Source organism: Phacochoerus africanus, chromosome 15 (assembly GCF_016906955.1).
Source record: "Phacochoerus africanus isolate WHEZ1 chromosome 15, ROS_Pafr_v1, whole genome shotgun sequence".
Lineage (NCBI taxonomy): Eukaryota > Metazoa > Chordata > Mammalia > Artiodactyla > Suidae > Phacochoerus > Phacochoerus africanus.
Window position 1 is genome coordinate 90,227,102 of NC_062558.1, and position 14,309 is coordinate 90,241,410.

General features: G+C 45.3%; 1 protein-coding gene across 3 annotated transcripts in view; it reads left to right on the forward strand.

The window, feature by feature from the left end:
* The window catches only part of WDFY4 (WDFY family member 4), a 280,348-nt gene that overhangs the window by 124,125 nt on the left and 141,914 nt on the right, over window positions 1-14,309 (forward strand). For all 3 annotated transcript variants that reach the window (XM_047759613.1, XM_047759614.1, XM_047759615.1), the window contains exons 26-31: window positions 821-982; window positions 1,820-1,911; window positions 3,732-3,831; window positions 5,788-5,993; window positions 6,780-6,949; window positions 9,415-9,540. In XM_047759613.1, the coding sequence (XP_047615569.1) occupies window positions 821-982; window positions 1,820-1,911; window positions 3,732-3,831; window positions 5,788-5,993; window positions 6,780-6,949; window positions 9,415-9,540 (856 nt within the window). The remainder of the gene's footprint in view (window positions 1-820; window positions 983-1,819; window positions 1,912-3,731; window positions 3,832-5,787; window positions 5,994-6,779; window positions 6,950-9,414; window positions 9,541-14,309) is intronic.

The following is a 14,309-nucleotide window of genomic DNA, read 5'->3' on the forward strand; positions in this document are numbered from 1 at the left end:
GCCAGAAAAGCGGGCTGCTTGGTGCGCTGATAACAAAGAGCACCGAGGACAGTGGGGGCTCATGGGTGATGAACTTAACCTTCCCTGTGAGCCTGTGATTACAGATCACACACAGTACTAGGCTGGCTCTGCCTCTTCGTGTATCAGGGATGTGGAGCTTGGCAGAATTTAATGCATTAGTACTGAAGAGATAGTTCCAGGAGCAATCCAACCAAATTCACTCCCCTCCACTTTTTCCCCCTTTCTATTTTCTTTCTGTACCTGTTGTTTCCTAAGAGACGGACACTCATCCTGGGAGCTGTTTTCTTTGGGGGAGTAGAATTTACTGGAAATTGGATTTTCGATTACCCTAAGCGGGAGGGAGGGAGGCTTGAATTCTGTCTCTCTCCCCTTTGACTCTAGGCGGGCGACGTGTTCATCCACTTTGTGGTTTGGGGCGGGCAGGAAGGTGCACATCCAGACAGGCTCTTCGAGACCCGCGCCCCGGCGTTTGGGAAGTGCTCCGCGGTCACACTGCAGTCTGCTCTCTCTGTTCGGAGTTTTCTGAGCCCAGCATTATTTTTCCCCGAGGCTTGGAATTTAAAAGTCAATAACTGGGGTTTGTCTTTGAAGATGGTTTCCGGGGGTGGCAGAGCCACGCTGGCACTGGGCAGACACGTATTTGATGGGCGTCTGACAGCCTTTTGATGAGTTGCCAAGAGAGCATTGGAGTCAGAGGGCTACAGAGCAAGCCCAGCCTGCAAAACCTTTTTAGCAGAAACACAGCAAATTTGGTTCATTCCAGTAAAAGCTTTTACTGCCTCTCTTCTGGGCTCACCAGGGAAGGACCCCGGAATGCTGAAGTTGCTCATCAGGCGAGGCTTATTCCCAAGCTCGTCTTCCTCTTCAATGAGCCAGGCCTCACCCCCTCCAAGATGCCCACCATCATTGCCATCCTAGGCTGTCAGCTGAGGGGCCACTTCAGTCTCCAGGACTTGCTCAGGTACTGCATCAGCTCCCCCGGGAGGAAGGGCAGAGCCTTGAGGCTGTGGAATGAGGGAAGGTAGGCCCCAGCTCTCTCCTGACCACTATCAACCTCGCATCGCTGCCCTTCAAGACAATGGCAGGTCCTTTTTCTTTTCTTTTATTGTCTTTTCTAGGGCCTCACCCACAGCATACAGAGATTCCCAGGCTAGGGGTCTCATCGGAGCTGGAGCTGCTGGCCCACACCAGAGCCACAGCAACACAGGATCTGAGCTGAGTCTGCGACCTACACTCCAGCTCACGGCAACGCTGGATCCTTAACCCACTGAGCAAGGCCAAGCATCGAACCCACAACCTCATGGTTCCTAGTCAGATTCATTAACCACCGAGCCATGACGGGAACTCCAGGTCCTCTTTCTTTGGGACTTTTTAGGAGTGTCTCTGATCAGAACCAGTGTTGAGAAAAGAGGTCCATTAGGCTCCCCAGCAGAGCTCTGTGTCCACTGCTCCTTGGTGTGCAGACACACCTACTGTGCCAAGAACTCAAGAAATTCTGTGAGCACAGCCATCCTCACCAGCCAGAACAGTCCCAGCTGGCAGGACATTTCACCTTTTCTGACCTCATCACTGTCTGTTCTATCGATCCGGCAGAGCCTGAGTTAGTTGCTCTGATGACAACCTGATGACAGGTTTTAGAAGTCTCTGGAAATATCACATTGATCACAGAATAGCGTGTTTCCCCTCGAACCCCCCATGAAGCCGCATTTGGGAGGATCTTTGTAGAAAACCTTCAAATATGTTCAGCAGACACAGGCCAAACCTACATTTGAGTGTGTCCTTCTCTCTCTGCCTTAAGAATCGGGCTGTTTGTTGTGTACACCCTCAAGCCTTCGTCGGTGAATGAGAGGCAGATCTGCGTGGACGGAGCCGCGGACCCCTCCATGCCCGGTGAGAAGGCCTTTCCCAGATGCCCATCTGAAGGCAGCAGGACAACCCTCATGGCAGCCCTGAGAGGCCCTGCTATGGGGCCATTTTGTCCAAAAGGCTGAGGGAAAAGAGGGGGAAGGTACCCGCAGCCAAGCTGTTTTTCCCAAGTGATAACTTCTGCGGTCACAGGTACATGATTAGGGTCACAAATAAAAGCAAATTGTATGTTCTTCCTTTACAACCTGGAATGGCTTCCAGAACCTCCAGAGATGACACTCAGTTCCCTGTGGACCAGAAGTGGGGGGACCTTCATGCCCCAACCCCGGCCAACACTCAGAGTTGAATCCTTCCCACCCTGTTTCCCTAATCATTGTTCCCTGATGAGCCCTAGTTTCAGCACTCTGAAGCAGTTACAGGTCCTAACGTGTGACGGTCTGTCTGCCATTCTTTGAATGGGCCATTCCCTCTGCGGGTTAGGCCTCCCCTGCCCCGGCCCCACCCCTTCCTCACTCCACTGCACTGGCCAGTCCCTGACCCACAGGAAAGGCCCAGTCACCTCCTCTGTGCTTCTAGAGCCCTCGGGCTGACTCTCCTTTGAAGGTCTGTGATTTATTTCTTTATGTCTTTCTCTCCCCAAGCAGATTCAGAACAGCAGCTATATTATGTTCACATTCCCTCTGCGACGGCAGATGGGAAAGGGACAATTACTGACACTGATGCTTTGTCCTGGGCCCTCTGGATCTGCCCTGTCCAAGATGGGAGCCTCTAGCCACGTGTAGCCATTTAAATTTAATTTTAATTAATTTAAATTAAATGCAACTAAAAATTCAGTTCCTTGGTCACACTAGCCATGTCCCCAAGTGCTTGATACACACACGAGCCTAGTGGTTCCTGTGTTGGACAGGGAGCTAGAAAATGTTTCTATCACAAGATTCTCCCGGACAGTGTTACTCAATCTGGATAAATTTTCTCAGTCTTAGATTAAGCCTGAGAAACAGGGATTACTGTTCCAACTTTGCAGATGAGAAAACTGAGACTCAGAGAGGTTAGGACCTTAGTGAGAGATGGGTCAGAATTCAAATAGAGGAGAATTTGACTCCACTTCTTCAAGCTGCCTCATCAATTCTATTTGTACAGCATCGTGGGCATGCCCTGAAGTGGTGGCAAAACCAGTTGGCCAACCAAGGGAGTGGATAAATGGCAAATGGGCCAACAGTGTATTATTTAGTTAATCCTTCATCTCACAGGGAATTCATTCTAAAATTTGTATCTAACTAAACATCTTCTATTAAGACAGTATTCCCATATCCTTCAGGGTTATAACAGCACTTCAGAAATAGTTTCTCCTTGCAGTGGACCTATATACCTCTTGCTTCAATTCAAACTCTATTTTTAGTGCCACATAGATATAGCAAAGGCCTAGCCTAAAAAGAAACTGAGCAGGAACCCAGATCGAAGATCATAATCACTGCTTTCCCCCCAATGCCTCGCTTAAGGCCCAGCACCTAAGTAGGTGCTCAGGAAATGTTGTAGCCTCTAATGATTAAAAAAAATTCTTCTACTGGAAGATAAATTTGACCTTGTCCTTCTTAGGATTTTTCTGGGGAGAGGGAGAGAGGAGCATCAAAAATATCTTTAGTTAAAGGGAACTTTAGGAACATTTCCTGAAATTCTTTTTAAGCACTGCATGAAAATCTAGAATTCAAGGCCAAAATTTCAAGTCCCATCCATGGCCCAACTCCTGGGAGAACTAAACATTTTGTGAATACGATTGCTTACTGCAGCAAATATTATGTCTCTTTACATCCGTTTTCTCTCAAATCTGAATTTTCTTTCTGTAGCTGGAAGCCAAACATCTGGAAAGACAATCTGGCTCAGAAACCAGTTGCTAGAGATGCTGCTCAGTGTAATATCTTCTTCCCAACTTCATCTGTCCTCTGAGTAAGTAGCTCCAGAAAGAGTGATTTGGCACGAGGCCGCCTCATACAGGGTATGGTATTAAAACCTTTTCTTAATGAAAAGTTTAGCATCTCTGAGTTGGTTTTCTGCAGTGTGTTTTCTGCTCTAGTCAGAAAGAAAATTATGTTCTCTCCACCCAATAAAGCAGACCTTGCCCTAAGATATTCTGATGCAAATGTTAAATGGGCGTGAGTAACTCGAAACACATATTGGTATAATTACAATAAACTCCTTTTGTCACCATTGCTATAGTATAATTGTTATTGTTTTGGCAGATGTGATAATTACTGATTTTGATGTCCTATACTTGGCAGACAATGGAATGGAGAAATGGTTAGCCTAAGTAACATCTATCAAGGAAAAGGCTTGCCAAATTCTTCTGCTCTTTACTATTAGTTATTTAGTTATTTTTCCAAGATAGAAAAAGAAGTATGTGCCTTCAATTAACTTTCAAAACAATGTGTAATCAAAAAATTCCATGAACTCTCTCCATCTGACTGCCTGCTTTATCTCAGCTCTGGAGTCATTAATTCAGCGTCGATTTGTTGAGTACCTACTGTGTGCCAGACATTGTTCCTCTCTGAGAATGCGGTTCTGAGCACGTCAGTCCAGATCCTTATCCTCACTGAGTTGATATTTTAGTGTGTACCTGTGTTTGGGTCAAGGAGAAACAGCAGGAGGGGAGTTACCCCTCAGTAAAACAACCTGGCAAATAGTGCTTAAAAAGTCTCTACATTCCTAGAAAAAAAAAAGCATGGTAGAAATGGAAGATGCCTTGGAGATGAGCTGGTCCCTTCCTTTTCACCTTTGTGGAAAGGAATGTGATGGAGTGCTTAAGCGTCTAGGCTCTGACAGTTAGACTTCCTGGGTTCAAGTCCTAGCTCTGCCCCCAGGGACCTTGGGGAGGTTACCTATGCCCTCTGTGCCTCTCTTCTACTCATCTATATGAGGGTAAAAAGAGTAGCTTCCATCAATGGAAATTAATGTGTGACTAGCCCTGAGCATGTTACCTGGGGTACTATCAACATTCCATCCCGTAACCACTATCGCCATCACCACCGCCACTACCACGGTAACCCTCATTGTCATCCTCATTACCATCATCATCACCAGCACCACCACCGTCATTACCATCATGAAGGAAAATGAACTCTGAACTCTACCTAAGTCATTAGTAAATAGAGGCATGGCTAGAAGAAAGGACAGTCTCTTGACTCTTGGTTCCAGTGGCCACAGCCTCACGGTGCCTAGTGTGGCAGCTGGTGCTGAGAACACTGCCCAGCTAGGATGGATCCCTCCCTGGCTCTCAGGAGGCGGAGTCCTTTGCTGAACCTTTGCCCCAAGGGTTGGTTGCCCATCTCTTTGCCCTCCATGTCCCCCCACGAGCCTGTATTCTCTAGATTCATTGCTTTAAAATTCAGTTTTGAAAATGACAGTTAAACATGTATTTTTAGTCTACACCAATACAGATGCATATGTATTGGATTATTCATTTAGATTAGTTTTGACCAGTATATTAAAAAAAGGACTTAAGTAACAATTATGTAAACACATGCATGACTGTATCAGGGCAATTAGATGGGTGGTTAGTCAGACATGGTTTAAGTATGAATATTACTTTGAGAAAGGCTATCAAAGGGCCTATGTATTTTTCTATCTATTGATATATAATTTCAAATTGCTTTGAAAACTTTGGCTACCTTACACTCCAGCCATTAAGAGATAAATTCATCTATTTTACAGCATCCTTGTCAACATTTTGTTTCACCAGTCCTGAAAAATGTAGCATGTACTTTGCTAAGTGATATCCAAATGGTGACCTTAACACGCCTTTTCTAGGTGACTAGTGAGGTTGCCTGTATTGGTATTTCCTGGACATGTCATTTGCTTATGTGCTAAGAGATGATTAATAGCATGTATCGACCCCTCCCCCACCAGGACAAAGGAAGAGATATTTCTGAACCTGGGGCCCGACTGGTTCCTGCTCTTTGTGCAGGGTCACCTGCACCCCAGCACGGTGGTGCTGGGATTGAAGCTGCTGCTGCACTTTTTGTCAAGCCCCTCCCTCCTCGGGCGATTTAAAGATGGCCTGTCTGCAGGGTCTTGGGTGGAACGCAGCTCCGAGGGTATGGACATCATGATGGGTGAGTGTGAGGCTGTCTCCAGGAGGCCGGGGGCCATCTATGCTCTGTGAGTGAGACCTGCCAGAACCTGCTTGGGGGCTGTCCAGCTCCAGGATTGGAGGATCCCCTTGACCCTGACCATCCCCATCAGCCTCAGCCCCCTCTGACTTCCTTTTGGGGATCCTCCCCATGGCCTCACTGCTCTTCAGGTGTAGGGATGTCTTCCTATTACTCAAAGCCTCCTCAGCACTTTCCCTCTTCCTAGGCCACTTCTCCAACCCTCCACATCAGCACGGCTCTCCTGGTGGATGTGGGCTCATCCTCAGGTCTCAGTTCAAATGTCACTTCCTCTCGGAGATGAGGGGCCTGCCTGGACTAGGGCACTTCTCTTATATGGTGCTTATCATGTTCACAAGCATATCCTTATCAGGGTATTAAATTCCTTAAAGTCTTTCCCTCCCGCCACATTGTAAGTAGCTGATGAAGGCCTGGGGTTCTATATATTTTGTTAAAACACTATGTCCTTATTGCCTAAAACAAAGGGGTCTTGTTGCCTCTAAGGTGGTAGGCACCAAAGAAGCATCTGGTTTTGAATGAATGAACAGATGAATGAGCGTGTTGGGAACAGGGAAAGGAATTCTTGTTGAGCACTTTCTTGTGTTTCTGTACCTTTGCCATGTATTTCCACCTGACATTTCTATGCGCTGGGTGAGTAGTGGGAATTCCTGGGCCCAATCCCCACCTCGGCCAGGAGGAGTAGCAGTTGTTCACAGTTGGATGTTGTGCCCCCCTCCCCCCGATCAACAGATAACCTGAAGAGCCACCCTCCCATGCTTGACCAGAGCTCCTGCCTGCTTCCTGGGTTCCGAGTCTTGAGCGACCTTCTGGCCCACCATGTTCATATTCCGGAAGTCTACCTCATCGTGTCCACCTTCTTCCTGCAGACGCCACTGACAGAGTTGAAAGATGGGCCCAAAGTAGGTTCTTGGGGCTCCTGGCATGGAGTGACACTTGATTTTCTGGTTCTGTGTGACCAAGGCGGGTCCCTAAGACTCTCTATGCCTTCCTTCCTCCATGTCTTCCAACTACCCTCCTGACCACTTCCTTCCCTGGTGGTCCCAACCCCCTGGCTATCTCTTCAAACACCCTTCGCTTCTTTAGCCTCTGTCCCCCATGTCCCTCTGGGCATGTCTCTGCTTTTATCAGTCTCGCTTTAAAGTCTTTCTTCTTCTGGGTACAGCTAGAGAAATCATACAACAGCAGGGGCAGCTTGGGGAGGTAAATTGCTGCTATCACCATTAAAGAGCATCAGAAAAAAAAGCATGAACCTTTACCTTAGTAATGCCCCTGCTCTTCCTCTGCCTTCTAGTGTGAACCTTTTACGCCCTGAATCTTCTGGCCTACAGGCACCCTTTGCTCAGATGACTTACCCATGGCGAGAATAGAGGCCCCCCATGAAGGGGGCATTGCCCCAGGACCTAATGCTCCATTACTTACATATTCTATAACCTCCTTTATCACCTTCTCTCCACTATCAGTGGCAAAAGGCAGCTTTCCAGGGCTGGTCTGGATTCCTTCCACTCCTTTCCTGAGTGACCTCACCCTGTTATTATCCCTTCTTCAATATTTTCAGCATCTCCTTTTCCACTGACTCTTTCCTCACAGACCGTGAGTCTGGTAAATCATGTCCCACCTAAAACCAGAAGCTGTCCTCTTGACTCATACTTTCAACTAGTTGCTCTCCTGTTTATCACTCTCCTGTCTTTCCTTGGTCAAATTTCTCTAAAGAAGAGTCTACACTCACTGTATATACCTTCTCACCAGCTTATTGCTCACTAACTCACTGACTTGCACCAAACTGTGGGATCAGGTTCTGACTCCCCAGCCAGCACCAAGGCCCTTCCTGATTGGCTGTCTGACTTGTCTCTCCAGCCCAGCTTCCTCTCTCATTGGCCCTTTGTGCTGTGATCCTCCTGAGTTACCTCTCCAGTTAGACCAGTTGCTTTGTGCTTGCCTGCTCTGGCCTTCAATGAGCTCTTTCTCCCACCATCACCCACTTAGAAAGGTGTCTACCTTCAGTTGTCAGCTCAGATGCCATCTCTTGCTTAGAACCCCTCAGGGGGGGAGCCATTCCTCTTTGGGCCTCACATGCCTTCACCTCATATGGCACCAGCAGGTTTCTATTTGCCTCTCTCCTTAGATACTGAGCATCTCGAGGACAGACCCTACCCCTTACCTTCCTGGGCACCTGCCAAATAGACTCAGAGATTGTTTCTTGGTCTTAATTGCATTGAGTCAGACTCCACTGAACTGACATGGGTGGAGAGGGGAGGCTTTGCAAATAGAAGGCTAAAAGTCTCCCTTCTTGCATGTCCTTATATTTTATCTATTTAAATCTTGATATATGCTAATGATGTTATAGATCACACTTAAAAATAAAGTTCTTAATATGCTGTGCTAAGTGGAGTTCCTGTTGTGGCGCAGTGGAAACGAATCCGACAAGGAACCATGAGGTTGCAGGTTTGATCCCTGGCCTCAGTTAGTGGGTTAAGGATCTGGCGTTGCCGTGAGCTGTGGTGTAGGTCACAGACGTGGCTCGGATTCAGCATTGCTGTGGCTCTGGTGTAGGTTCCGATTAGACCCCTAGCCTGGGAACCTCCATATGCCGCAAATGTGGCCCTAGAAAAGCCAGAAAGACCAAAAAAAAAAAAAAAAATGCCGTGCTAAGTTCGTAGAAACCCTGTATTTTTATTTTTCCAAGAACATATTGCAGGAAACACATCTGCTGAATGTCAGGACCCGTGATAGATGTTTTACATATTTTATTTCGCTTGATATTTATAACAGTCCCATGGGGTAGATAATGTAATTTTCATTTCACAGAGAAGGAAACTGAACTGCCAAGAGGCTGAATAGATTGCGCAAGTAAGCCCAGCTTTTAAAAAGACACAGTCAGATCTTCCTGCCTGTCAGCCCTGTGCTCTCTCTGTTGCACTCTGCACTTGCCCCGAAGCCTTTGAATTTGTCCTGTGTTTTTTATAATCTCATATACAAAAATTTGTTAAAGTTGATTGAGACATTGACAACCTGTGATGTCAGAACAAAATGGCTGTGGTGTAGGCCAGCGGCTGCAGCTCTGATTCGACCCCTATTCTGGGACCCTCCATATGCAGCTAATGTGGCCCTAAAAAGCCGGAAAAAAAAAAGAACTAAACTCAATGCAGGTTGCTGGTGGGTCTTCAGCACCTTCTTAGAGGTGTGTGTTTCCCTCATGCACCATTAGTGGGCGGAAGTGCCCCAAAGGGCCAGCCACTTGGGCTGCCACTGTGCTGTTTTGCCTTTCCAACTGAGGGCCCCTGGGAAAAGCAATGTGCTGGCTGGAGAGCTGGTCCCCTTGGCGTATAGCCACAGGTCTCTTCACAGCCCTTGCCTCCTCTTTCAGGACAGCCTGGATGCTATGCTTCAGTGGCTCTTGCATATGCACCGCAAGGAAGAGGTCGTCCGGGCCGGGCTGTGCACTGAAGGTGCCCTGCTGCTCTTGGAAATGCTGAAAGCCACCATGAGCCAGGTGAGACCCATTCCTCACATGCTGAGAGGGGGTGCCGAGGGGAAGACAAAACTCAGAACAGTCAACCTTGACTTTTCCCAGCAGCTTCCCAATAGTACTAAATTTAGCAGGTATTATTCAGAGTTCTTGCTAGAAGAGGCAAGGTGAGTTCCCTGTGATAACTTAGGTGTGCAATGAGAAAATCAATCTAAAAGTCCCCAGTGGAGTTTTTCTGCTTTTTTCAGAAGACACCTCTTTTTTTTGTGTGTGTGTAAACATTTGACTTTCTTCACTGGTAGATTTAATGCCTTCAGTCAAAGGGAACATTTCTGAGCAACTGCTTTACGTCAGGAGCTTTGGGGACTCTGAGGAGGGGGAAAAACAGCCTCTTCCTTCCAGGAGCTCACCTCTACCAGGGGAGGTGGGTTTTGCACTTGAGTTACCTACGAGATAGACACTGGTCTTTAAGTAGACAGATGCCTCCCAGCTACAGACATGACACAGAAAGCCTTTGATTCAGACTTTCAAAGTCCACCAGAGGAAGATAGGGAGGTTATTTCAGACGTGTGGATAGCAAAGGCCGTGTGGCCTATGAACAGGAGTAATTACGAGCCAGGTCAGCAAGAACTTAACGTAAATTCCAGGATGCGAGATAGTGGGTCAGAGGGTACCTCAGGCATTTTCTTGCTTAGGAAGGTTGCATTAGGCCTCGTGCATGTACCTTCCTCCGTCTAACATACATCCTACTGTCTTATATCGATGTTCTTGGCCCTGTTCTCATAGCCTCAACTGCACAGCCAAACTGATGGTGATCTCATGGTTGAGTTCTTTTACATTTATTACTACTAAAGTTGATAGAATTTTCATCTGCTCATTAATCATCTCTATTTTAATGTGAATTGCCTGTTTCATCTCTGACCAACTTTTCTGTGTGGGGGTAATTATGCTAAGAAAGTATAGATAAAAGTTTTTGCTTTTTTAAAGAATAGGAATATACTTAATTTTTTGATCATATGTTGTTTTTTTTCCACTTGCTTATGATGAAGTATATCAATAAATTTCCTTGCATTCTTGCAAAGATCTCATTTTGTCACTGTTCTTATTCCTTTAGCATTCCTCCTTATTTTGTTTGTAAATATTTTATCTGTGATTTTGCATTCATATTTATAAATGCTATTAGGTTGCAGTTTTCTCTTTGTCATATGTTGTCTGATTTTGATATCAGTATTATGCTACCTCGATTTTAAAAAGTCTTCTTTCTTTTTATTCAAGAAGATGTTAAACCCGTGATTCTTCTATAAATATTCCTATGAAACTTCTTGGGCCTGAATTTTTCCCACTATTGCCTTGTCTTCTTGACCTAGTTTGGGTAATTGTTATTTTAAAAGATCTTCCCATTTATTCAGTTTGCACAAATGGTCTCTTTTAATTCATTTGACTTTGTGTGATTATTCCCCTCTTCTTATTCTTAATTTGTAAGTTCATTCTCTCACTTTATCTCTCCTACCTCATTACTTAAGGCACTGAGGACTGGTGGATTTATTTATTTATTTATTTATTTATTTATTTATTTATTTATTACTTTTTAGGGCTGTACCCCCAGCATATGGAAGTTCCCAGGCTGGGGGTTGAATCAGAGGTACAGCTGCTGGCCTACGCCACAGCCATGCAGATCTGAGCCACATCTATGACCTACGCCACAGCTCAAGGCAATGCTGGCTCCCCAACCCACTGAGCAAGACCAGGAATTGAACCCTCATCATCATGCATACTAGTCATATTTGTTTCCACTGCCCCACAATGGGAACTCCTGGTGCATTTATTTAAAGAGGCAACTTTTGATATACTTATCATTCTCCTGGTTTTTCTTCTGGCTAGTTTTAAGATTTTAATATTTGACATATTCATTTGTTGTTGTTTTCTAGAGTGTCCATCTAGTTGACCTTTTTAGTTTTTATTGTTGTTACCCATCGCTAGTTTAGTTCTGCCCTAGTCAGAGCATGTGATCTTTACACTTACCATCTCTGGGAACCTTATTCATGTTTCCATTGTAGACCTAATGTGCAGTTAATTGGGGGATGCATGAAAAAACACATATTTTCCGTTTGTAGTATAAGGGGTTTATTAACTTTTTCATCAATTAATGTCATTTAGAAAGAGCAAACAGAAGGAATAACACAAATGCATTCAAAGTAAAGGAAATATATAGATTACTGAGGAAGTAAAAAAAAAAAAGCCAAACATTTAGATTATAACAGCAAACATAAAATGGGTAACTGGTATATTGCAACGTGACCCTTAAACTAGGTCAAAAAACCTCAACCTTCTGGGATCTAACACACACATAACAAAAACAAAGTCACTCAAAGATTGTTTTGGTTCAATGAAGAATCTGCCATCATTCACCAAATATTCTAGATAAGCATCAAAATAAAAAGGGCGAAAACTGGAAGGGCAAGAGAAAAAGGGCGGAAACACAATTTTAGTGACTAATGCCAACCTATCTTTCTCAGTTTATTTTATTTTATTTGTTTTATTTTTTGCTTGGAACTTTGTTATTATTCCCTTGAGTAGTCGTAACCGTAGATTCATTTGCCTGTTCTTGAACTTGTTATCAATAGAATGCTACAGTATGTACTCTTCTGTGTCTGGCTTCTTTCACTCATTATGTTTGTGGAATTCACTCGTGTTGTTGTATATGTCAGCAGTTCATTCTTTTCTATTATTCTTTTTTATTGTAGTATAGTATTATGATAATGGATCACTATTTATCCATTCTAGGTTTCTATTTGGAAATATTATGAATAAAGCTGCTATATCTTTTGGTGGCTGTACATACACCTTTCTGTTGGAGATAGACCCAGGAGTAAAATTGGAGGTCATAGATATACGTGTGACTTGTTTTAGTAGATATTGTCAAATAGTTTTTCAAAATGAAGTGCCTGTTTATACTCACCAGCTCTTATTCTAAGACGCTTCTAGTTGCTTCCAGACCTTGTCAATGTTTAGCACTGTTCTGGTAGATGTTAGCTATTCTGCTGTGTGCAACTCTCCTTTGGAGAAGACAGCATCATCTCCCTTGTGCAAATGTAGACACTGAAGCTGTGGAGGTTAACTTACTCTGGCAGGATCACAGAGCAAGGGCATGGTGGAGGCATGGGTGTCCAGCATTAGCATTTCATTCCAGGGCACTGCCTGGGACCTTCAGGCAATGCCTGTTAACTCAATGCCTTGGATCCAAAATTCTTCCAAAAGTCCAAGTCCTCTATGTCTGACCTTATCTCCCAGCTTCTTCTGTATTTAGCCTGTGCTCATCACTGTGAAAGTAATCCTGAAACACTCCACTGTCTCATTTAATCTTCATGAAATAGGTCATATGACAATTTTTGTTCTACAGAGTTGGGACTGAAGGTGTTGGGGGATTAAGAAAGTGGCGCAAAATCGTACTGTTAGTTAAGTAGCAGAGGCAGCATTCGAACCAGGCAGACTAACTTCAGAAAGAGCTCTCTGGACTCCAACCTCTGGTATTCTCTCTAAATCTAATATCTTGCTGTACAAACCTGGTGGAGAAGCCAGATGTATGTAACTTCAGAAGCTGTTTCCTTCTGCCTGCCTGCTCAACCCATACCAAATTCTCACCAGATCCTGGAAATGAGATTTTAAACTTCTCTCTAATTGTCTTATATATATTGCCTTTTTTTTTCTTCATTTACATTTGAGTTTTCTAGAATGAGGCTTAGTTTCAGGCATTCAGTACCTACTTGGCAAACAGGACATCCTAACTCATGCACAGGGGGTCAGGATTCAAAATAGGCTGGTGGGGAAATGAGGAAGCCATGGTGGGAGGTGGCTGGGGCTGAGGAACCGGCCAGAGAAAGAGCTGACGTCCACCCCTAAGATCTGTAGAGGTAGGCTGCTGGTCACTCAGTCTAGCTGTTGGCATGGCTATGTAGGGAGTCACTCTGATATTAAGGTTGGTCAATTTTCAAGTTCCAGACTGACCATCCAGGACAGAGTAGGACCTCAGGCAGCAGCTGGACACATCAGGACTAGAGTCAGTGGCTGGGCACAGGTGGTCAAGGGAGATGGGCTCCATCCAGCAGGGCACTAAGGTGTAGCCAGCATGGAGGCTCAGCCAGATGGCCCAGACCAGGTTATGGTGTGGGGCAAACCAGTGCCCAGGTCCCCACAGGGTACTGGGTATCACCTCAGTGCAGTATGATCCATTCCAGACCCCTGGCTGATGGGGAAGGGGTTCCTTGAGCCCAGGCAGCCTTGGCCAGGGTTTGTCCATGTATCGGCCAAGGCAGGGTCTATAGCTGGGAGCGTGACTACTGAACTGGGGAAAGCTGGGGTCAACCCTAATTGGCAAACTCTCTGAGCACAGAGGCTGTATCATACCACATACAGCAGTATGGGGAAGACAGATGTTATAGCCACCTTGCCTGGGTTCAATTCCTGGCTCTGCCCCTTATCTGCTGGCTGAACATTAACATACTGCTTAACCTCTCTGTGCCTTTGTCTTCCCATGTGTAAACCAGGGGTAGATGTAAAAGCCACCACAGGGGGTTGTTATGCAGTGAGAAGAGGAATCCTGTGAAGCCCTTAGAACAAGCCCCCACATCTTAAACCCTTCCTCAGTTGATGACCACTACCCATGCTAATCCATAGTCCTAGGTGTCTTGCAATAGGTGTCTTGTTGAGAGTCTCAGAAAAGAGGTCTTATCCCTAGATTTCTCATCCCCTGGCTCCTTGTACCCCCAAGTCATGCTTCTACGCATTGCCTCTCA